This window comes from Sebastes umbrosus, chromosome 13, assembly GCF_015220745.1.
Source record: "Sebastes umbrosus isolate fSebUmb1 chromosome 13, fSebUmb1.pri, whole genome shotgun sequence".
In the NCBI taxonomy this organism is placed as follows: Eukaryota; Metazoa; Chordata; class Actinopteri; order Perciformes; family Sebastidae; genus Sebastes; species Sebastes umbrosus.
The window spans coordinates 26,452,620-26,477,991 of record NC_051281.1 but is presented as its reverse complement, the minus strand read 5'-3'; the positions used below and the strand labels follow the sequence as shown (position 1 = coordinate 26,477,991).

At 40.9% G+C, this 25,372-nt stretch overlaps 2 protein-coding genes across 3 annotated transcripts in view; both read left to right on the top strand.

Moving 5' to 3' along the window:
* On the top strand, positions 1-19,973 carry il10rb (interleukin 10 receptor, beta). Its single transcript, XM_037790839.1, has 8 exons — positions 1-178; positions 8,095-8,224; positions 9,794-9,984; positions 12,465-12,625; positions 15,859-16,012; positions 17,287-17,441; positions 17,800-17,972; positions 18,191-19,973. Exons 1-8 carry the CDS (start codon positions 124-126, stop codon positions 18,459-18,461), a joined length of 1,290 nt encoding a protein of 429 aa, XP_037646767.1. The 5' UTR covers positions 1-123; the 3' UTR covers positions 18,462-19,973.
* A 3,013-nt stretch (positions 19,974-22,986) lies between these two features.
* The window catches only part of slc4a3 (solute carrier family 4 member 3), a 66,210-nt gene continuing 63,824 nt past the window's right edge, over positions 22,987-25,372 (top strand). For both annotated transcript variants that reach the window (XM_037790825.1, XM_037790823.1), the window contains exon 1: positions 22,987-23,815. The gene's annotated coding sequence lies outside the window, so the exon portion shown is untranslated. The remainder of the gene's footprint in view (positions 23,816-25,372) is intronic.

The window sequence follows — 25,372 nt, the reverse complement described above, 5'->3', positions numbered from 1 at the left end:
TCACACTCAGCTTACCGGTAGCTTTGCACATCCGGTGTGGAGACCGGAGCTGAGCTGAGCCGAGCCAGGACGGAGACGACGCGTTAACATCAACAACTGCCAGTACCTCGAAGAATATCCACCATGTCCGCTGCTCTGTGCCTCGGCCTTCTCCTCTGCTGCCTCCAAACCAACAACGGTGAGTTATTCTCCTGCTAGCACGCTAACGCTGCTCAGTATGGACTCTCACTGTTAACGTTAGCTATCAGCGTTAACTACCACCACCACGGTAACGGTAACTACGTCTACCGCTGGCTGCTACAGGTCTAACATCACGGTAATAGCTGCTCTGCCAATGTACTGTAGATGTTAATGTATTAAGGAAAGCCCCCCTGGTCTCATATAGTTGGGTTGGTTGCGTTATTATCTGTCTGTCGACATCACGCATCCAGCACGTGATGTGTAACTGCTACACGTTGATACATACGTTTAACTGAGCTAGACCGCGGAGCAGTAACCTAGCTGCTAACAACACATGTTGACATGTATACAACACACAGAGGGCCAAGGTTGAAGTTCTTTATGGTCTGATATGCTCAGAGAAACAGAAAGTACTCAATCTGTGCCTCCTGTCGCATTGATATTTATCATGTCTACTAATAGAGACAAAGGTTTACAATGGAATATTTTAGAGCAGTGGTTCTCAAACTCTCTGTAGTGGTACGCGGAGGAATCTCTGTAATATGTTTTAACAATTATTAAGAAATAGGGCTGACCCATAAATCCTATTTTTCATGTTCTTCAGTCTTTATAAACTTCACTCAGTTTTTTCACGTCAGGAATATGATTTATTTTATTAACATGTTAGATTTGTTTCCAGTGAGATATTAAGGAGTTTATATGGTGACTTTGCTGTTGTAAACATTACTGTTGCTGCTCTAGAATCAACATTTAGCCATTAGTCAATATTTGTTTCTCTATCGCAAGTCAAATCGTCATGGCAATATTGAACAATGTTAGTGCACATCGCAGATGTTCCTCATAACCTGCAGGCCTAGTGTGAGAGGCTGACCCTAAAGTAGTATGAGAGTTGTGTGGAAGAGTTTAAGTGCCAGTTCTAGTGCTACCCCTTTGACAAAGGTCAACAATAAGTAATATTCCTATTAGGAATAAATTTGCCTCTTGCATGAACTGTGCATTGCTGAATAGGGTAGGCCTACGCTACTGTATTTTAACATCGGTCATAATGGTGGTACTTGGAGAGCCAAATATTTTCTGAGGTGGTACTTGGTGAAAAAAGTTTGAGGACCACTGGGTTAGACAATATGAGCAGTAAAAGCATGTTCACTCAAACAGTACAGATAAAAAAACTAAAAAAAACTTCTATGGATCATGTACAAGATGAATGTGCTGTTAACATTTCAAAAAACGTAGCTAAAAGTAATAACAACAGTGTAATAATAACAGCAATTAAACTCTTCCCTTACACGTTTCTATCCATCCATCCATGTGTTAGTTTGTCTTGGTAGGTATCCAGCTGCTGAAATACCCATACAGCATGATATGACAGTTGCTTCCTAAGCTGCACAGGAATCACACATGTTCTTTTGCATATTGAGTGTGGAAACAAAATTTGATCACTTTGACATTTTGGCACCAGTTATTTGTCAATGCCGGTAGTCCAACTCAGAATGATTTCTTTTTTTATGAGAGCTTATACAAATAAATAAATGACTTGAGGAGAGGAGAGGGCTCCGTCTTATCTCTTTCGAAAATAACCTAATTTTATTTTGTGCCATGCACGCTTCATGTCCATGTCAATTCACACACCTGTCAGTGAAACATATAAACGAGATACTTACCTGTTACTGTCAGCATAACGATTAGAACAACAAGCACTGGGTAGATGTCAACAATGAAGAAAGCGATGCTGATCACAGATTCAGATACAGATACAGATACAGAGAGCTTTATTTATCCCCGAGGGGCAATTCAGTTTCTGCAGTCCACCGAGACATATACACACATTCATACTGCACAATCATCATTGACAGAGGGAACACAGTAGGTGGCATATGGGGGGGTGCAGAACAATAAAAGTACGAGATTAAAAATTAAAAATATTCGCAATAAAAACAATGAATACAAGAATAAAAACAAGACGAGATAAAAGAATAAAGGAATAAATAAATAATTAGAATAGAATAAAGTGCCAAGAGTATTTGCACATTGCAAATTGCATTTCAAGAATGTACCTAATGCAAACACAGACAACCGTTATGTGGTTAGTGCAAAATAACTGTACATTCAAAGTAAATAAAACATTTTTGGATTATCAGGATTATCATTAGCCAAAGTGAAAATAGTCCTGTAATGTCACATGAGTGTCGCACAGTAACGTTACAGACAGCATACTAGGGCTATTAATCAACAGCGAATATTCGAACGGGACCGTCGAAACTGGAGGAGCGCTTTATTTAAACTCGGTTAGGCAGCACAGACTTGTGTCATTTAAGCAGCACAATTCCTCTGTCGCACGTTCAGAATCTTTCCCCACGTGTTTTTTTCAAACAAAATGTGTCATGCTGAGTCAACAAGTGCTGTTTTTACGCCTTATGTGGACAGTGCACACACGCCTCTGTGTGCTCAGCCATTTATCCTTTATACTTTTAGCTATTGTGATCACCACCACCACCAAATTAGTATTGGGCGATTGTTTGAAGATGTTTTCAGAGCACTATTAATAGATAATAGAGAGGTAATTATGACCTGTTTAACTTCCTAACACTAGCTCTAAGCAGGTTATGTTACCTTTCCTCTCCTCATCGTGTGTGCGTGTGTAGACGTATAAAGTACAAAGATATTAAGTATTCCACATATTTCACATGCACGGATTGTTTTCTTCTTCCTGGAGGCGGGCCTTATGCTCGACAGTCACCATGACGCACAAAGTATAAAGACGTATAAAGTACAAAGATATTAAGTATTCCACATATTTCACATGCACGGATTGTTTTCTTCTTCCTGGAGGCGGGCCTTATGCTCGACAGTCACCATGACGCACAAAAGCTGTCCATCTCTAAGACAATTTGGACAGATTCCCTCAGAGATATTATCGTTACATATTATTTGGATAGGATTCCCTTAAAGAAATGTCATATATATAAGTTATTTTATCATTGAAAATGTCATTACATTTAAGTAAATTGACACTATTTGATGATACAACAGAGTGATGCATGTTCATTTATTATGTTCAATAAAAGTGTATTTTCCTAAATGTTGAGGCACCTCATATGTTGGCCAGACAGACATATTCCTGCTGATTACTGTGCACAAATGTACTGTAGATATGGAGACTACTTAGTCCTCAGGAGCCCTTCTGGTGCCGTCAGACATAGAAACCTCCCGGCAGGGACACAAAACAATTGCTTTGCGCGCGTGCAAGATTATCACCACCACTGTTACAACTCCATTCTTGGTGGGCGAATGAGGAAAAAATACCAAGCAATAATAGATTTTAACAGGTCAATGATAAGCACAGTTTATAGTATATTTGTGTAGGTGTATAGAGCCTATATTGAATACCCTTGTCCTGCCTTTTAGTATGAGATGTTGTGAATGGGGAAATAATGTGACATTTGTGCTTTTCCTTTATAGAAGGAAATAGAATGACAGAACGGGGTAAACAGGGTAAAAATGGCATACCATGTAATCCGGTGCAGTAGAATAAAACAATCCCTCTCAATCATAACACACTGCCTGCACCAGCTAACCAGCAGCAATCATCTGACAGACCTATACTTCCAAGAGACCTATGCTTGTGATAAGTCATGATAAGAAAATAAATATTGGGGCCTTAAATTTTGTTTTATAAAGTGTTCGCAATAAATGCAAATGTATTTTAAGAGTTAGCAAGGCTGTTCAGTCTATTGTAGAGAGAAAATGTGATCACCTGGCAATGAAAGGCATGTTTTGAAGCTTGTTCCATTTCCCCTATTCAGTATCCTGTGATTGAGCCACCCAAAGCTTTCTTCTCCTTTTTTAAAGTATAGAGTTTTAAACTCCGGCCAAGCTTCTGTTTGCTTCCTGTCCATAGTGTAAAAATAAATTTTCAGTTGTGCATGTTTCTGTGTTTTGAACAGGGTGTAGGCCGGCTAAAGCGAGCCATTCTTACTTTTTCCATCACTTCCAGGACTTTTCTGATACAAAAATGAACAATGTTGAATAGACATTCAACATTGTTCATTTTTGTATCAGAGTTTTTATTAGTTCAGTAGTTTTTTTTGCGTTCAGACAGAAAAACTACTGCTTTAATGGTTCTTTTAAGCAACCTACAGAAGTTCCTGAAGTAACTAGTGTTGCTGTCACAGAGGAAATAAATTCTTGACAAGTGAATACAAGGTCAAAGCGTCTCCCGACATCTTTACTGCAGAAACACATCCTAGACTGAATCATCTGTCAGGCAGCCAAGAATTACCGCTCTCACAGATGAGGAGCTCAAAAAGACAGTCCGAAAGATATTAATTGAGGAGAAATATTATTTTGACCGCTTTCAAGAGCCTGACAGGAGAGTGTGTGTGAGTATGTGACTGATAGACACTAAACAAACATTATGTTTTAATGGCATCATCCTATAATTCACTTTTACGAGAGAAAAGGCTCTCTTCTCCTTGAATTAAAGGGCCTGTTTATAACTTCTTACACATATAAATCACCCGGGTCGGTGTCCCATGCGCGCTCGCGTATCGCGTATCGCGTATGCGCGCGCGTGGCTACGCTGTTCAGACTCAGACTCCAACACAAACTACACGGAAGCACCAAAACCGCAAAGTTGTATCTAGTGAAGCCCGTCTTGCAAACAGTGTTGGCCGCGGTCGGAGGACGCGGGGGAGACCGTAGCTTTGGTCTCCAGGGCCGGAGTCTCTGCTGTACTCTGCTCGTCTGCCTGCTTGCCTTCACTCAGCTCGCTCCACCTCACGTTCATGCGCGCACACTACACACTGCAGAAGACTTCGTAGCTCTGAGAATATCTAGTGAATGTACAGTGGACGTTTCTGCAGAAATAAATACTGCAGCTCCTCCAGACCAACAGAGGTTTCCCGTGTCTTGTGAAGTGACGGGCCCGCGCAGAGAGAAACGTTATCGTCTCTGACCGGGTGCCGGTGTCTTCCCTGTTCCCTCCGACCGCGGTCGGGAGGCTGAAGCAGGAAAAGCCAACACTAGGATCAGCATTGATTCACGGAGAGACCTTCGTCTGGCCAGCTAACATTACTGCCAAGCATAGGAAATATAGAGTGATATTGTGGTTCTAGCTGACGTGTGTCGCCTCACTGTTTTGAGCGATGCTCGTTCCTGTCTATTTAGAGCGAGCAAGCGCGAGCACGACGCCGACTTTCTTTGACTTAACGGCCACTGGTGTCGCTGTTAACAAGCATTTCTGATTCTTACAAACAGTCCTTTTAATAGTATCTCAGGGAAACTAGAGAGTGTGCTGTATCTTTAAAAACATATCTAACATAACATATATAATCAAAGTTTATGTGTGGTTAAACTATATTTGGTGCTTGTACTGCTGTTCTCTGTTGCAAAAGATCTCAGTGAAATCACCTTATGCCATGAAATAGAGCTGTTAGTCGTACAGCTACTCTCCCCTCATCACCTGATTTATCTTAAGCAGAGTCATTGTTTCATTTCAGTTTGACTGGGTTTATGTTTCACTGTGTGTGCCACACTTTGATAACCTGAGGTCCAATGGCACTCAGTGCTATCGAATCTGTATCTGCCGGTGTGAAAGACTGAGTTTTTGAGAATTTTCTAATGCTATTTAGTCATGAAAATCGAATGTTGTTTGTTACACAAGGCCTACTTCCTGTTGTAGTAGGTGGTGCAGTTATAAATGTCTTCAGGCCAGGATTCTGAAGTCGAGTTAAAACAGTTTCTTTTTTCATTGCGAAACATCGAAATTTGCTGCGTCGCTGTTCAACAAAAACTCACAAGATTCCCATTAAAGCATCATCAAGGTCTTAAGGCTTTTCTGAAAAATTTGAGATGGATCTGATTAATCTGTGAGGAGGAGGTCATAAAAGTACGCAACCTGTAACTTTCTGTTGCCAGTAGGTGGCGCTATGACTGAGTCAAAATTGGCATGTAGATGTCCTCCGGCCGGGACTCTTGTCACACATGAGAATTTTGGAGCAGATTGGACAATGTACGCCAAGGTTACAACAACTTCCTTTTTCACTGCCACACCACCGCAACATTGGCCCAGTTCAGACCTGGTATTAACATGCATCCTCAGTGATCGGCTCACAAGTGGACAGCCTTAAGTACAGGTGTGAACGCACTCAAGGCGCATTGAGGACGCATTGAGGTTGGATCTTTCAGACCACATTCAGAGGTGGTCTGGACCACATATGACCACATTCTTTTAGCAGTGTGTATGCGAATGTGTCCTGGGCCACATTAAGGACCGCCTACTCAACTGATGGCCTGCACCCGGGGTCTCTGCGCTCCTCATGTGGATAGACGGGCAGATCAAAGCGCTTGTCAGCATGGAAACGGCCTCTGTGCTCTACTGTATCCTGTCGGTACCAGGTCTGAACAGGGCCATTGTTCCACGAAAACTGAATAGCTTCGCAATTTAGCCTCGCAAAAGGTTTTGAGATTTTACTGACCAAATTTGAAGGCAATCTGTTGAAATTCCTAGGAGGAATTCGTTAAAGTACAGAGCCTGGAAATGACAAAAATTGCAGAAAAATAGCACATTCAGTTCAAAATGGTTGACTTCCTGTTGGGTTTACGATATACCTCCAGGGGCTTTTTTTTGTACGTCTCCTCAAAAATGTGTTTCATTGTGGAGAAGAAGAATAATCCTATCAATTTCAATAGGGCCTCGCTGCTCCCCTGGTCGGTGCTCAAGCCTTAATAATATGCTCTCTGCATGCCGCTGTCTCAACTATGTCTGAACTATTTACACACAATCTGAGATGGTTTTGTCAAAGAAGACACACCACTGTCATTTTCTATGTTGGCTGTGTCTAGATAAATGATTTAGATGGCTGCCTCAGGCCAGATTCAGACAGATAACTAGCTGGTAGCTCGGTATTTGTCGAGTGTAAATGACAGATAGCTGGTGGACAGAGTCCAAAAACTAATAAAACACATCAATGAGCCACACTGTTGCACTGGGTGACATGTTCCTTCATTACCATGAACACACACACACACACACACACACACACACACACACACACACACACACACAATGTCATTTATTTTGACTCAACCCCACATACACTGTCCTGCTGCCACAAATACCAAAATACCAAATACAAGCACCAATTATGGATTAATCCCACAACAACAACCCCTATCAAATGCAGTATTTCCTCCTGTTTGAATAACCTTTACTAAAAACTACAGTGACCAGCTATTTTAGGAAATTATTGAGCCTTTTCTTAAAAATGAAACTATATATTTGATTTCTATCTTCAGGAAGAACCAAAGGGCTTGGGGTTGAGTGCCACAGACAGAGTAGGGAAGTCAGAAAGTATTGAGAGATACATTCTTTTCATGGGATTTGTTGACAACAAGAAACATAGATTAATGCCGGCTTTAGCCTTCAACATGATAACCTATTCAAATGCCAATGCTTTTCTTTTTTTTAATTCAAATGAAACTTATTTAACTTACATATTTGGTTAAGGTAGTAAGTTAGAAAAAAGAATGACTTCTCGACGTAAGCATGAAGTGTTAACATTAATTTTGAAAATAACAACCTTCTGTTTAATCTAATTAAACACAAATACTAGTAATTGATTAAAAAATAAAAATACACTTTAGGTCCACATTGTTATATTAATGTAGAGTTGAAACAAGCTTCTCAAATGTGAGAATTTTTTTTCGTCATATACGATAATAAATTGAGTAGGCTACATTTGGGTCAATTAATGATCAGCTGACAAATAGATAAGGGAAATAATTGGTAATTGCAGCCTATATTCATGTTATTAATTATTAGAATGTTATTGGATTTAATTATTAAACATCGTTATAACAATGCCTGCTGCATAGCCTGTGTCGTCATGTGGGTTCTCCCCTTGTTTGTTTCAGTCGGAGCAGAGCTGGCGCCCCCAGTCAACTTGACCATGATCACGTTGAACACCGATTACATGCTGAGCTGGGATTGGGACCAGAGTTCGGCAGAGAGTCAAGCTGTCAACTTCACCACACAATATCTGGCGTAAGTCTCACTCACACAGACATACATCATGCATGAGGAAGAGAAACCAGCAACACATTTGTTACGACAAGATGACGTTTGAATCTGGAGTTAAGTGATTTTCCTGTAAAGTTCGAGTTCAACATATTCTCCTTATTATATTCTCCATTATGACCAAGATGATAGATTACAAAACAAACACGAGGTTTTGAAAGGGTTTATTTAGGTCCTGGAGAGATTTTTGCCACAATAGCGATGTGGCTTAAGAAACAGCTGTGTCGGCTGGTCCACCACTTTGGTCCAGAGTGAAATATTTCAACAACTGTTGGATGGAAAGCCATGAACTTTGGTACAGACATTTGTGTTTCCCACAGGGGGGATTGTAATAACTTTTGGAATGACAACGTAAAACCTCTTTACACTTTAAACCTTCAGCCTGCAACAAAAAAGTACGTAAAACTACACATCTCTGAACACTGTAATGCTCCCAATACAATAAACCCATACAAGGCACTCTGACATTTAGCCATCTTACAGTTTGATTTTCTTTACAATGAGCATCACAGCCTCACAGACACAGTATTGTAAACTCTTAACTTGATTTTCTTGAGTTCTGTTTGTTGAAGACAGTCCATCTCTGTCCGGTGAGAAACAAAACCTCTTTTAAGCGAGCGTTGGTGGTGGAAGTTAATGCATTGAGAGTCCCAGCTGTCCTCCGGGAGAAGAGCAAAGTGGTTTGTTTGTAGGGAAATTTCAATTCAAATCAACAGGAAACAACTGCAAGTCTTTACTGGCAAAAAAGAGATAAAGTTGGATTACAGCCAGCAGTTCCTCATGCTTGGGGAGTTGAGCATAACAAACTGAAGTACAAACTGCAGTGTGGATGAGTGTGCAATTTCAAAATTTGTTCAGATGTGATGACCAAATGAGGTGTCTTTCTCTTGTGCAATGTTTCAGACATAAATATGGTCAGGCATACACAGATTACATTACTTGCCCAGCGCCCCCACCGTTTCACTTTTTTTTTATTGAAATAAAACCCATTTAGTTAATTTTAGCGTATCAGCGCCGTGTTATCAATACATAGTCGGACGACGGATGCAGAAAATTAAATGTGAAAGTGTCTGCTCCGTAGGAAGTCCCAGCACAGAGTAGCAGGAGTCAGATTTCACACACGGGATGAGAGAGAGTTGACAGACAAGATGATGGCGGAGGATTTGATGTCAAAGCAAAAAGCAAAATGCCTATTTAGCAATATTTCAAATTTAAACCCAAGGCTATAGGGGAACCATAAAGTTAATGAGGCAATTGCAATATGGAGGACAGATCTGTCACAGTCGGTGAGTGTGTGTGTGTGTGTGCAATAAAAAACAATTCAAAAGCGTTTCTACATATAAAAACTTACATACAGTTTATTAACCGGTGGGAAAATGTCTTCACTGTGACATCCCTACATCCCAGGCTAACTCAAACGGCTCCAGATTTCTTAAACTACTTCATATTTCCTTCTTTTTTTTTCCAGTTCAAGACGATCAGTATTGTCAGTTACGATGATTAATGACTTACATTTTTTGTTTCTCGTCCCCTCAGGAAGTACAAGCTGAAGTTTACGAAAAGGACTCCAATCTGGCAAACGGTGTGTGAGAAGACGTCACATAGGTCATGTGACCTTACAGGGCTGAACCTGTACTTCCTGGGCATCTACGTGATTCGTGTACAAGCCAACGTGAACAGGCGTCTCTCCGACTGGGCGCACAAGGAATTCTGCCCTGATAAAGAGGGTGAGAGAGAGATGGATGAGATGGAAGAGGAGTGGAGGGAGGGCAAGAGGGGGATGCGGATGAGGGAGAGAATCCCTCTGTCTAAATGTTTTGGCAGTTACTTAAAGGGTCACTTCAGTTTTTTTCAACCTGGACTTTATTTTCCCATGTGTTTATGTCAGAGTGACTAATGCAACTTTTAAAACTGGTCCAGTATTTAGGGAGAGCGCTGTAACCAGCAACCACGAAACAAACTGCGAGGGCAGTGAGCAGCATCAATGTAACGTTACGTTACTAAAAGTTCTTGTTTTTGCCACTGACAGGCTCAAATTGTTAGTATACGAGTCTGACAGCATTATGGAAAGAACCGTACAGAGAAATACAAGGTTTTTTGGAACTTTCTCTTGATTTGGTCTGTTTGTTATTGTGTCCAAGTCCCTCTCAAGGAGAAGTCTGCCTTCACATTGAAAATCTTTTGTATAACTCTAAGCTACGCTCTCTGTCCTCCAAAACAACAGACACTCACGTATACATCATGGATGTATTCCACCGTTGTCTACCAGCAACACTTCACCTCGCCAGATTTCACAACCAGACTTCTCCTTGAGAGAGACTCTTTCCATGGTGTTACACACTTCTAATAACAATCAGATCCTGTCATGGCAAAAACCAGCACCTTTAGTTGACGTAAATGATGGTGCCAGGTTGCTCCAATAGCATTATATCATAGCCTGTGAGCAGCTGCCGTCTACAACGCATGTGATCTCAGGTGGGGACCACAAACCATCAAAAACAAGACAAACGCGCTTTGACAGTCAACTGAACAAAAGAGTGTTCAACCGCAAAATGACGTTGATGGAGCTGTGAGCGACGCTGTTAGGAAAAGTAACCTTTGCGTTTTGTTTTCGAGTAATGCAGCTCTGAACTATCAAAACCACTGTGTAGAGTACAGTCAAGGTCTTGCCAGAAGCAGAAGCAGAAGCAGAAGCAGAAGTAAACAATTCCAACATGATTGAACACAGTTTAGAAAATCACAAAGGCAGACACAGCTGGAGGAACAGGTTAAACCTCATACTGCTCACAGTACACTGCTATAGAGAAGCTTGGATAGATTTATTCTCAAAATTGATTCTAAATATATTTAATTTTTTAATGTGCACAATGCAGCAACCCACACAATAGTAGATCTTGGGCGAACATACTATGTGGGCGTCTCCAAATTCCCCTATTGTTTTGGATCATGTAGGTGCAAAGGTGCTACGTGCAAAAGGGCTTGGTGAAGTGGAATATAGATCAGAAGGTATGGTGATTTATTAATAGACTCTAAGCTGGTCCCATCACTGGTCTCATGGCTGTGAAACAACTTAGCCAATCGCAGTGAAGCATGACAAAAACAAACAATACATGGTGAAAGGCTTCACCAGGAACTCCTATTCTTGTCCTGATGGTGCAGAGCAGCAGGATGTTAACACACGGCACCATGCATCTGAATCAATCATGAAACACCACTTTTTGCCAGAAACGTTGGAAAGGATGCCAACGGTCATCCAGGCAGAATACCAAGTTATAACCAACCAGTCTGTGTGTTTAACCAATGTAAACACAGTAGATGGCTGTGTATAAAGGCACTGTGCTCTGGAGCAGCACTTCTCCAATCAGAGGCTGTAGATTTAAACATATGTGTCCTGCCTTCACATGGCTGCAGGGACGAGAAGGTTTATCAGCCTACAATATAAAGCAACTGTGGATAAGGACCACACAATAATCTACTGATGTTCCCGTTGTAAACACATGGAATGTTTCCACCGTTATTCCATTATCGCTGCACATTTGCTGCAAGTATTTAGTTTTTTCTCTTGTGGACAAAAGCAACAGACGTGTTTTATCAGACATCTGATCTCAGTGTAACTTTTGAGACCAATTTTCCACCAAAAACCAATAACTGGCTTTGCGCTGCCTCATTTCAGTGGGCGGCTGTGGCTCAGAGGGTAGAGCAGGTTATCCACCAATCGGAAGGTAGGTGGTCCCATTCCCGGCTGCTCCGGGGTCACATGTCGATGTGTCCTTGAGCAAGACACTTAACCCCAATAGTTGAACTAACTTTGAACGAGTTGATGTCTGACCTACTGTTCAAAACCCAAATATATTCAGTTAACTGTCAGATAAGAAAAAGAAAAGCGGCAAATCTCTCATTTGAGAAACTCGATCCAACAAATGTTTGTCATTTTTGCTTGGAGACTCACTCAGACTGTTGATCGATTAACAAAAAATAGTAGTTCATTCATTTTCTCAGGATCGACTAATTAATTCGTCAGTAAAGTATTAGTTTCAGTTGTAGTCTTGATTATGTGATGATGTTGTGAAACTGCATTTCTGTAGTTAGATTTTACATGAGTACAGTTTATTTAAATTTTGTTTTTTTATTATTAAATACTTGGTTTCAAAATTAAAGTCCTCAAATAGGCCCTAATCTATCCATTCCTCTCTCCTGCTCCTGCTAGCTGCTGTGGGTCCTCCAACCAAAGTGGAACTTTCTCCTGCTGGAAGTGGGCTGGAGGTTACCATCTCTGACCCTATGACCAGCACCAACGTCTCCATGAAGGAACATCATCGCGAGCTGTACTACCGCATCCTCTACTGGGAACGCTCTGTAGGCACACAGGTAGGAAACACATCCCTACAACTCATCCTTCATCCCTCTGACAAACACTAGGCCCTTGTGTACTATATAGCTTTGAACTAACTTTTATACTCCATGCAGAATGTGAATCAAATTTTCCTCAGATTTCAACTTGTGGGCTTGAGCAGCCTTTTTATAGCAGGCCTCTTTAACATCTATTCCCCTGTTGCTGATCGTATTAGAAGCCTTTTGTTATGTGATAACGCTCATACAGATAGACAGATCCACACAGACTTGTTACAGCCGGAGAGAAAATACCCAACAGTTTCCTCTGTTCACACTTCCCATTTTCTCTTCAGTCCCTAAAGTCACCTGGTTAAACCCCTGAGACTGCAGCAGCCACATAATCAAGCCATATACTCACAATCAGCCCTAGCAGAGCACCTGGTTTCTGTTCTGCATGTTCAGAGGAATGTTGGTTTATTGGTTTCGACTCGTGCCCTATACAGCTAGCAGAGGTGTTTCCTGTCTGTGCTACAAAGCAGGTGAATCTCACGTGAGAAAGAGCATGTGAGCTCTTGTTTGTTACCATGATTTCCGTTCAGCTGCCTTTATATAAAGCAGCCAGCAGGTCTGCTTTAAACTGGTTTGACGCCTTGAGGAAGACGCAGGTTACTGGAGAACATTGTGTGCTTTAAAATTGCATGTGCTGCAGAGAGTTTAATGCACAGTATATTATAACAAAAAAAATGGTTATCAGTTGAAGACTTAAACTGCTCATTTCTGTCCTTTTGTTTTTGCATTGAGTTACCACAGTAAGCCATCATGCCATGTAGCTTTTATTTTATTTATTTTTTATTTTATAAAGATAAATACACATTATTCCTTCAAAAATAAGAATACTGGTTAAAATAAAATAAAAAAAAATCATTAATTTAGAAATAAACAGGGAACACAAGAGGGGAAAAGGTCATGCCAAATAAAAAAAATTAAGTACAATGCTAAATATATATTATGATGAACATAATGAAACTACTTCTTCCATCTTTTAAATTGGAAGTGGATGTTTTTTTCCTAAGCGTGAATAAATGGATATGGCTGCATACTTTAAATTATAACTATGAATTATGTCTAGTTCTGCATTATGAAACATTTAATTTGAAACATCAGCCCCAAATTCCTTCATATTTTAAAAGTATAGATTATTTTTAAAGGCCTTTAGAGAGTTAGTGCATCTTTAGTTTCTATAGTGTATAATCACCTGAAACTCTACAGTAGCCCAGAACGGACAAACCAAACACTGGCTCTGGAGAGAGAGACTTTTGCGTTTTCCGTTACCTGAAGGCCACCGTAGTTCTACGACAAACTTGTGAAACTGCGGTAGCGTGAGTCGCAGAGTGCCAAACCGTGGTACCGCCCGGATGGCCTCTGAGCAAGGCGATCGGCGTTACCACAGTTTTGGACTCCGCGGCTCACATTACCGCAGTCTTGAGAAGGGAGGAGTGCGAGGAGGGTTATTCAGTTGGTTGCAATCTGCAACCACGCCACTAGATGCCACCAAATCCTTTGCCAAGTTTTCTGAAATGTTTAAATATATAAATGAGGCATTATCTAATATTAAGTTTTGGTGAATTTAGGAGAAATCTACAGACTCAAATAGACTAAGTGTAGTAAAATAAATACCTAAATGTGTATTTTGGATGTTTTATTTCCACTAGTCTGAAAGAAGACATGTTAGGGATGCAAAATAGTCAAAAATCTCAAAATTGACCAGTTTTTTTGCCTGGGGTGTCTTTGCTGGCTGTTATTGGCTTTACAGGCACAGATATTTGAATGAGGATCAAAGTGAAAACCAAAGTCCCGTTGACATACTCTCAGTGCGTCTTGCCTCGTCTGCATAGCTGACTGATTGTTGATTGTCATCCTGATCTGTTGTTAATGTGCTTCAAAGTACAAAGCATTAATCTCAGCAAACTATCATCATTGTCAAAAGATCTGGCCGTCATCACATTTGTGGTCACACTAATGCACCACAGCTATAAAATGACTCTAATGGACATGAGTCAGTTTGTGTTGGAAAGCACCGGCTAGACTAGGACAGTTAGTGTAGCCTCGTCAATATATTGTTTAGGGGTAAAAAAACAGAAAATTGAATGCATAGAAGTGGGTGATTTAATGCAATGAGCTGCATACCATCTTAATTTTTCTTTAATAATGGCGTAGAAATGATTATTATTCATCAGTTAGTGAATCTTAATGATGTGATTGAATACGGATGTAATAGTATCTGTATTCGTATTAAACGTTTGGTACAGGACTTCCGGTTCGGTATGCGACATCCTTTCGGTACGCCCTGTGACCAAACAGTTGTTTATATCTACTACACGCACAGACGGAACAGAAATTCTGGAGTGCGAGTTTTACTTGGAAAGTTTTGTCCTGCTAGGTGGTTTAGCCCGTTTCGCCGGGTTAATCAAGCTCATTGGACAACAATATGTACAAACTGTATGCCGACACTGTTCAACTGAATTTGGGTATATCTGTGGATACACTTGAAACATTTCATTTATGACTGCATCACCCGAATGTGTCGATTAGCAGAGCGAAACAAAAACAGAGTGGACGGCGAGTTCTTCACTCCACAGCGTTCAGGCAGCCTCCCACTAATGATAGTGTTTATCGCTGCATATGTGACCGCACTCGATCGTAGACAATACCGAATTAAAGCATGCGGTCAAAGTGTTTCACATGTCTATTCCAGTCAGTCCGTTGTGCCTGCCCTGTAACGAGCACAAGCTACACTTCAGTTCAGGAATGATCAACTGGTCAGAGTCTGATGATGGAGCGTTACAGAATTACAAATACTTTATTGATCCCCGGGGGGGGATACATTTACATAACAGACATTAACATTAGAGACGTTTCTGTAATTTTTTTTTATTTGTTTGTATTTTATTGACAAAATGCCAGTATTTGAGTGCAGTTGCCGAGTACTGTTAAAGTAACAACTGTTCAATGTTTATAATTTTCAAAATAAATGGAAAAAGTTATTTTCTGCATTTTCTGTGTTTTCCCTGTTGTCCCAAAAATGTGCCAAAAGGTCAATTTTGTGTTACCGTATCACCCCTGTGGTTGAATGACATCTGTGCTTTCATTTCCACCACATCCTCACAGACATCCCATCACAGATCCAAACTTGGGGTTTGACTGTAGTGTGCTGGCTCATGAATAAATGAAATGAAATAAAGTTCTCATCTCTCCCATCTGTCCTTCAGGTCTCAACAACTAAGACGTTGAATACCGACGCCAACACGGTGAATTTGCCAAACCTGAAGGCCTGGACTTGGTACTGTGTGAGCGTCCAGTCACGCTATGACTTCTACCACAAGAACAGCAGCTTCACCTCACCCCTGTGCATGGAGACCGAAGGTAACTGCCTCAAGAATCTGCCTGTGACTGTGAATATCTCAGAAAGTGGTGGGCTGCAGTAGACTGGTCTGTACCGAGTCATGTATACATAAATAAGTTTGATTACTGTATGTAATTGTGCGTACATATTGTGGTACATATTGATATTAGAAAGATATTCCTGTTAATGTTATCATAATGATAGCAGCATGCCATCCAGCCCTATACCCTCACCTGCTCTTTTTCTACAAGGCCCCAACCTTCACCAATCAGAGTACACAATATCTTTGTCTTTCAAGATGGTCACTGTGTCAGATTAGGCGATCATAGAGTGATGCATTCTTGCCGTTACATGGCTGTTGGACCCTGAACAATCATAGCAGTGGTAATGGGTAAAGTACCAGGGATCAACTTTACAGCAGGACCAACACATGCTTCTGTATGTAATCAGGGTTTTGTGAATGAAAGTGAAGCTCTAACCATTTGTGGTCACTGGGCAGTGAAGTTTCCTTTCCAGTCACCAGAAAGAGGATGAAGCGACAGCCACAAATCGCTGTACTGTAATCGGTAGTCTTGAAGTCGTTTTGGTTTTCACATTACATGACTGACCGGCAGCAGGAAGTCACACACTACAAGATCTTTCACCGGGAGGATTCCCCGATGAGGTCTCCAAACTACGTTTTGTCACGAAAACACGCAAGAAGTGACGGGCGTAGTCGTGCTTGTTGATATTATCGTTGGCACACATGTTCACATAATAGCCTCTTTCCACACGTCGTCACTATTTCCCCCTATCTAGATCAGTCATCAAATTATGGGTTATGTTTAGTCATGCGAACATCCAACACCCTAGGTGCAACAACAACTTTGGTCCATGTTACTAATGCAGCACATGCAGTAAGTTCCTATTGTTACGGGCAACCTCTCCTCCCCCAGATTTCTGTTTCACCTCAACCCGTGTCTCGCACTTTCATTGGCTGTACATCCCCAGACAATGTGTCTGAGAGGCAACTAGGCTTGCGTCTTTGAACAGCTCACACATGGCACTTGAGCGCTGATTTTGCGAGCGCCGAGCCAACTTGGATTTTCCCCCTGATCTGGGTTTTTTTTGTCAGGGAGCTCAAAAAACTGTCGGCGAGTGGGACATCAGGGCTGAAGTCGTGTAGTGTGGACTGGGCATAACACATTCATGTCTGTTTGTATATACCTGTGTGAGTGGATGTAGGTGATAACAGACACAAAATGCAACTATACTCGAATATGATGTAATCTACGTACGTGTGTCACTTTAACAGGTATCGTTCCGTGGTATGAGATCTTTGGGTACTTCGTGCTCTCTCTGGTGATCTGCTTCGTGGTCGTGCTGCTCTCACTCTTCATCTCCTACCGGTGCTACAAGACCATTAAGGCGACGTTCTACCCCTCCGTCCAGCTGCCTACACCCTTCCAGGTATGCAGCCACAGCACGCCACAGTTTTACTTGCAGACCGTAAATCTAGTTTGTTTTCATCTCTGACATTTAAAATGGAAAATAGTTTTTTGAGAACATGGGTTTTTACTGTAAATTTGGCCAATTGAATTAAATGTAGCACAGGAAGGCTTTTTTGGTGTTGGTGGAAGAACATATAGCTAGCCTATAGAGAGCTAGTCTATAGATATAGCAACTGACTATCCACACTGTTGTTTACAAGTGAGCATATTTTTTGTTGCGTTAACATTTTTAAAATGAATCTCACTAAAGTTTATTTTAATCATGTCTATCTCTCTTCCCTGCTCTTCCTCCGTCCTCACCCTGGTCCTCCCTCCAGTATCTTTTTGACTCACCTGGGTCTGACATTCCTCGCCTCCTCACCCCGGATTCAGACTCCGAGTTGTTGTGTGGTACGGTGACCATCTGTCCAGAGCCACCGGTCCTGGAAATCCACATCCTTCCTCCTGAGGCGCTGCTGGCGCCCCCATCAGACCTGGAGCCAGACAGCAGGTCAGTTAATGTTAATGTGTACGTTCATGTTTACAAAGCACTTAAGTGCATTTAATAAGAAACGACTCATCGCATTTTCAAGGTTTTTCTGTTTTACGTGGCTTTCAATGACTCAGCCAGTGTTTCACCTCACAGTGTTCACATATCTGTGGTCGTGTAGTGTCGTTTTTTTGTCAGCAAGTGAATGAATAAGTGCACCTTCCCCTTTATGTTTCCAGTGTTAGACACAGTCGCCAGGACAGCGGCGGCAGCGGAGATTCAGGAGTGTACTCCACGGGGGGCTCCAGCCTGCTGCAGTCCAGCTGTCAGTCCAGCTGTCAGTCCAGCTGTCAGTCCAGCTTTCAGTCCAGCTGTCAGTCCTCCACAGGGGTCCAAGATTCTGGGCAGGGCCACTTTGACTTTGAGCAGGTGAAGATGCAGGACATGGCTCCAGGGCTCAAGACTCATCTTCTGATCACAGACAATTGCCTTGTGGACATGTGCGTCTGAAGGCATGCACGCGAAAAAAGACGTTTTATCGAGGGGAGCATGAAGCGAGGACGACATTAAGGAAGACTGAGGTTTGAGGAAAATGTGCGTTGTGCCTTTTCTCCAGCTGTAAACTGTGAAACGAGAGGAAAGCATAACAAAGAAAAGTGTGGAGAAAGGATTATTTAAAAAAAACTCAAGATGAGTGAGACTCCCACAATGGAAAAAAGTGATCTGATGTGATGTCTCTCCATGTTTCCACCTTCCCAGGAGGAACGGTGTGTTCTTCACTGTTGATATATCTCTCTTTACAGATGCTTTTCAAGATGCAGATCCTCATGTGACCTACTTTTTTGGCACCAACAAGGAAGTAGTGTTCCGATTTTTATATGTTGTACATACGTATCCTTCACCTTTTCTCCAACAGCCACTGTCTTAACCTTCGTGCTGTGAGTGGTTGGCAGGTCGCTCTAATCGGACTGAATGTGGGTGAAAGGATTAGAGTGTATCTGTGTAGCAGTCTGCATTAATAATGGTTTTAAAGCTTGGGAAAACCCAAACACTGTCAGGCCGTCCTTTCAGGCCTCCCTCCAGAGCCACTCCCCCCAAATTATCATTATGAAGACAAACAACAACCAACATGGCTACTGTTGGTACTCACAGCTGTCAAACTAGCAGGTTGTGGATGACTCCAGTGACGCACAGTGAGTGCTCAGGCAGGTATGTAGACAGGTTTATTACATTCCTGCAACTATGGCAGAGTATCAGGGCCACTGTCGGTAAAAAAATAATGACGGAGCTGGGGGAGGGGATAATATTTGGAAAAAAAAAAATCTAATTTCCGGGCTCCATCCATCCATTCTCATCGGTTTATCTGTGGCCGGGTCGGGGGGGCAGCAGGCTAAGCAGGGTATCCCAGACGTCCCTCTTTCCAGCAAACTCTAAGGACATAATTCACCATAACCTGTGGTTCAACACAAGCAGTTATGTTATGTGCCTTTTCTGTGTTGTTGTTCCTTCACATTGACACACAGGCCTTTAAAAGCGTCACTGTGTAACCGTGTCTGTCACGTGACGCCATTGGGCCCAAAAAGACTTTTCCCCACAGACTTACATCGGGAAAGAGATGGGTCCTAAATCAGCAGAGAATATTTTTTAAGGTGAATCAACTTCCCAGAATGACCGCTTGAATAGCCCTTATTTAAATAATTCGGTCCTAAAAGTTGCAAAATGCGCTAATAACTGAATCCAGAGTTAATTCCCTTCCTCGGTTCATGTGAATGAGACCCAGATGGAGGCTGGAGCGATGGCTGGGAGGCGGAGTTAAAGGAAACGCTACTGCGCCTGCCCTATGGGCCCAATGGATGCAGAAAAAGCTTCTTTTTTTTTGCTTCATGCACCACAGAGCAACTTTCATGTGAATGAACGGGAGCCCGCTGTATCTTGTTCTCTTTCTACATCCATGTTAGTACCAGTGTGTGTTGGCTGTGCTGAAATAAAAGAGACACGCCTTTGCGTAGTCAAAGATACAAATTGTTTGTCTCTACTTTCTTTTAACTTCTACAATATTAGTATTTACTTATGCTAATAAAAGAACATGAAAGACTGCAGATCTCCTCACACAACCTCTCATCAAAGCAAGCATCCATTTTGGTATTGTCTTCTTTGTGTTTTTTGGCATTTTGTCATCTACCTATTATTATACTTCCTCTTCCTCTTGGTAAACCAGCTCTACTCCAGCTGGACTGGAGTGTGGAACAACTGGATCAGGCACAGTCGGTGCGCTTGCTATGCGTATAGTCTGTGTGGTCACAGGATGACAACATTTACGTCACACAGACCATCGCAGACATGCGGACCATCATGGTGAGTATGAATTGGCCTTTAGGAGCAACGAAATTCAGCCACAGATACAGCCAAAGCTGGCCGGCCCGCAGGATATTAATGAATTCACCGCAACATCTGCAAGTGCAGCCTGTTGAACTCTCAGTATAGTGAGAACAGAACAGAACAGAAATTCTAGAGCATAAGTTTTACCAATTTTATGCTATTTTTCACGTAAAATTTTTCAGAAACATCTTGAAAGTTTGCTCTGGCTGGTGGGCGGTACTTGGTATTTCTTCAACTGATCTCAACATGGCTGCCAAGTCACAAACTTTCTAATTTTTACAGCTTCTGAAACATGTTTCTGAAACCATTTGAGGAGAGATATAGGCATTACAGTAACAGAATATTGATTCATATTTGATCAGCGTTGCCTAGTTTGACCATTTGATCGGAGTCAGAGATGGCAAGGCTCCAGCTCAGCTCTGATTGGTTGTTTTCCTCCGGCCTGTGAAATCTTGCAGATGCCATTAGGAGCACCGGAGGACACACAGACACATGATTTTTTTTCACATTACCTGTCTCATGCACTACTATCAGGATATAGTGACCGTTTTATTAAAATAACTTTTATTAATCATATTTGCTCCAATTCTACCCACTGCTGCTTTAACTATGAGACCACATCCCAACTGGATTTGACACAAGACCTCTGTCCTCTCTCGAGGTATAATATTAGGTAATAATGAAGGTTTCATGTAGACCCAAACGACCACAATAACCCCACTGGGGGTCTGGGGCCTCAAAGCGGTTTCCGGTTTTGCATGGTTGATAATCCAGCCTGGTGTGTCTATCTGTCTCTGCACTTCATATCTGAAGCGTTACTGCCACCCTGTGGACACTCGTCTGAAGCCTGAATAATAATGCTGTAATACTGCGTGGGATGAAGTCATTTTTTTTCTCTTTTAAAGTTCACAGTCTTCAGTTTGTGCCTTTTTTTCTTGCTTTTCATTTCATGTGTTATTGTTTTCACAATTCAGCCAAAGCTGGAACTTTGGTTGGAATTAGAAATGTATTATCCATATTTATTTAAACATTTATTTCTGTATGTTTTTTTTTACTGTCACATGTCAATCCTGTTTTTGTTTAGTTTGTTTGTGTGTTTGTTTGTGTGTTTGTGTGTGTGTGTGTGTGTGTGTGTGTGTGTGTGTGTGTATACTTAGTAGCAGTAGAAAAAGAAGTGGATAGCCTGGTAAGTCTGTATATATTAACATACTCTTCATGCGCACCATAGCATTTGTACTTGTAGGGTGGAGTCAGGTAAAATGGGCCAGATAAGGTTGGAGCATCATAGCCCTTAAAAATATTACAGCCTATCACAATAACTGATCTTGCATTGTTGCTACAACACTAGTTTACATGTAATAATAGTTTTGATTGGTCTGAGGTTGCTAATATGGGCAGGTCATAGTGTTACATGAAGCATGTCAGAGAAATTGAGCACGACATAACAAATTTCACTCATCTCTAATAAGGATGATAAAGCAATTATAAGTGAGCTGACAAACAAAGAAAAGTGTTTATGAACAATGTTTTGACAGGTTCTTTCAAATAAAACAATTAAAAACAACAAAAAATTCTTTACACTGGTACTGGCCCAGTAAATTGGGCTGATTTCCAACTACAATGGGCCACATACCCACACACTTTTACACAGAAGTTACACAGAAATTAAGGGTGCAAAACAGCTTCATTGGTGTAGATATGTATCCATGAAAAATCATAACAATCTATCACGCAGTGATGTCACCACTTACAATTTTACAATTACAATTTGAAAGGTTCTAGCTACTACTGCTGCTGCTGCTACTACTACTATTACTACTACTGCTACTACTTCTACTTTCCAACCAAATAACACTTTCTGTCTAACGGCTTATAGTTTTAAATTGTTCATTCTGCCAAAACGCTACTGTCTGTCCAACGATTTAATATTTTAAAGGGTCATTCTTCCAAAATACTACCTTCTGTTCAAGCACTTATAGTTTTAAAGGTTTGTTCCACCCAAATACTACTTTCTATCCAAGTACTCTTAATTCTAAAAGTTTATTCTAGCCAAATACTACTTTCTGTCTCACAACTTCCAGTTTAAAAGGTTCACTCCACCCAAAAAACTCTAACAAGTTGATTAATTTCAACTTCCAAAATTGACGATATTACAGTTTAGCTTCCTGCTTTTCTGGCAATGTAGCCTATTTCAGCTCTTTTTGGGGTCATACGGTTCAGCTTTCAACTCTGCCAGTTTGACAATTCAGTTCCGTATTTTTTAGCAATGCTTTGCAATTAATTTCAGCCATCAGCATTCCCACACATTTTCAGCAGGAATGCATTTTATAGTTTGACTTACTATCATTATTTGGACTTAGTATCTCAATATTTTGACTTAGTATCTCAATATTTTGACTTAGTATTTCAATATTAAGATTTACTTTATTATTTTGACTTAGTATCTAATTATTTTTGACTTACTTTCAATTTTTTTTGACATAGCATCTAAATTTTTTGAATTGCTATCTCATTATTTTGACTTTGTATCTCAATATTTTGAATTACTATCTCATTATTTTGACTTTGTATCTCAATGTTTTGACTTACTATCTCAAAATAATGAGAAACGTTCATCATATTTGCGGAAGCGGGCTTGTGATGGTAGGCCAAAATCAAAATAATGAGATAGTACATCAAAATATTGAGGCACTTAGTCAAAATATTGAGATAGTAAGTCGAAATATAGAAATACTAAGTCAAAAATAATGATAGTAATTCAAAATAATGAGATAGTAAGTCAAAATAATGACAGTGAGTCAAAATAATGAGATAGTAAGTCGTAATATTGAGATAGTAAGTCAAAAATAATGATAGTAAGTCAAACTAATGAGATATTAAATCAAAAATATTGAGATATTAGGTAAAAAATAATGGGATACTAAGTCGAAATATGAGATACTAAGTCAAAATATTGAAATTATAAGTCAAAATAATGAGAGTAAATCTAAAATATTGAGATACTAAGTTAAAATATTGAGACAATAAGTCGAAATAATGAGATAGTAAGTCGAAATATTGAGAAACTCAGTCAAAATAATGATAGTGAGTCAAAAAATTGAGATACTAAGTCATTATTTTGAGATAGTATCTCATTATAATGACTTACAGGATGTTTTTTTTTTTTTTTTCCATCACAGGAACTGGTGAGACAGGAACTGGTGAGACAGGAGCTGGTGAGACAGCATGTTTCTTGTTGTCCATCCATCAGTGACTTCAGATTGGCAGCTTGTCCTCCAGACCAGAGAGTCACGTGGTCCTGATGCTGAGCATCCTCTGCAGATCGAGCAAGCTGCGTGGCGTGGCGTGTCTTCTTCACTAGTGGCTTCTTGTTTTTTATACGGATCATGGACCAGTATCACTGCTTCCGCCGTGTTTAGCCGCAGCACCTCTTTCTGCTTCTAAGCCTTTTTTTTCCACCGCTGGACTGCCCTCTGAAACCGCAGGTAAGATGCTATACGCATAACGCTGGTTACAAAATGCAAAACGTTAGCGTCGACTTGTGAGTGGGCAACTACACTACACGCACCACTGACATCAAAACACGATGCTGAGTCGCTGCCTGCTGGCTACCTGCTATGCAACAAAGAAGACACACGTGTGCAATTGTTGGCTGACGTTGTAGAATTGAGGTGCTTTGCTCAGACTTAGATGTGCAACCTATAATGCATCGATGCCGGAGAGATAGTCCTTGCAGGTGGAGTGGTGCCTTCAGGTGCAGGGCTGCACTGTGTGAGGCAGTGAGACGTCCTCTCTCATTGTGTGCGCTCCGGAGGCGGTGGCTTACTGCTCAGTAGTAGTATAGTCGGTGTTGTGCTGCAGTGTTTCTCCTGTAGCCTACTATAGAAAGTGCGTTGTCTTCTTGCTAAAACAAAAGCTGTAATAGATCATCTGGTGTGTGATCTAGTCTGAGATTCCAGTTCCATCAGCAGCTGGAGGTGGGTATAAGGTCACATAGTAATGACTCAGCAGAACTGCTGAGGAGGGGAAGAAACTATAATGGTGCTTCACTGGATTTGCTCAAACTGAAGTGGTTAAAGCAGCTCTAACAGTTTAGTTCAGATGGCTGTAGGTAACCTGACACCTTTCAGCTTCAATGTTTTATAAATAAGGAGACTCAGAATTGAGTGCAAGTATTGATTATTGTACCACTTACTGTATGTCAGAAGAAGAAGCAGAGAGTGGGATTCCAAAAGTAAACTACAGTATAGGCTCTGCCAGCTATAGGGTTATTATCATTATGAATAAACTGAAAGGTAAACTATATAAGATGCAGAATCTTTAAACTTTCTGCATTCTACATACTATAATAATAGTACACATTTTACATAACACAAGCTCTTAAAGGGACAGTGTGTAGGATTTCCTAAACACATTAAAGTGGCAGTAGGCAGAATATTTTTTGCATTATTGAGCAAAAATTCCACAATAACCCTTGGAACACTTGGAATTACAATATACTGAAAAGTATATTGTAATTCCAAGTGTTCTGAGAGAAAACTAGACTTCTGCATCTCCTCATGGCTCTGTTTTCAGGCTTTAAAAAATCTATCCAATCACAGGTCATTTCAGAGAGAGAGAGATAGAGAGCGTTCCTATTGGCTGTGCTCTGGCTGGTGGGCGATGCTTGGTATATCCTCAACTGATCTCAACATGGCTACGGGGTTACAAACTTTCTCATGTTACAGCTAAACAGTACACTACAAGATGTTTCTGAAAACATTTGAGGAGAGAAATAGACATTACAGTAACAGAATATTGATTCGTATTTGATCAGCGCTGCCTAGTTTGACCATTTGATCGTAGTTTGCGAGTGATTGACAGCCTACTCTCATAGACGGCAGCTGGACGGCTGACTCCAGATCAGCTCTGACTGCTTGTTTTCCTCCGGTTTGTGAAATCCTGCAGATGCCGTCAGGAGCACCGGAGGACACAGAGGCACATTACTTTTTTCATATTACCTGTCTCATGTACTACTGTCAAGATATAGTGACCGTTTTATA

Excerpts from the sequence above, each read along its gene's own strand:
- il10rb (XM_037790839.1), top strand. The coding sequence starts at position 124 with ATGTCCGCTGCTCTGTGCCTCGGCCTTCTCCTCTGCTGCCTCCAAACC. Across the intron at positions 179-8,094 it reads CTGCCTCCAAACCAACAACG|TCGGAGCAGAGCTGGCGCCC; the intron begins GTGAGTTATTCT and ends TGTTTGTTTCAG. Across the intron at positions 9,985-12,464 it reads ATTCTGCCCTGATAAAGAGG|CTGCTGTGGGTCCTCCAACC; the intron begins GTGAGAGAGAGA and ends TGCTCCTGCTAG.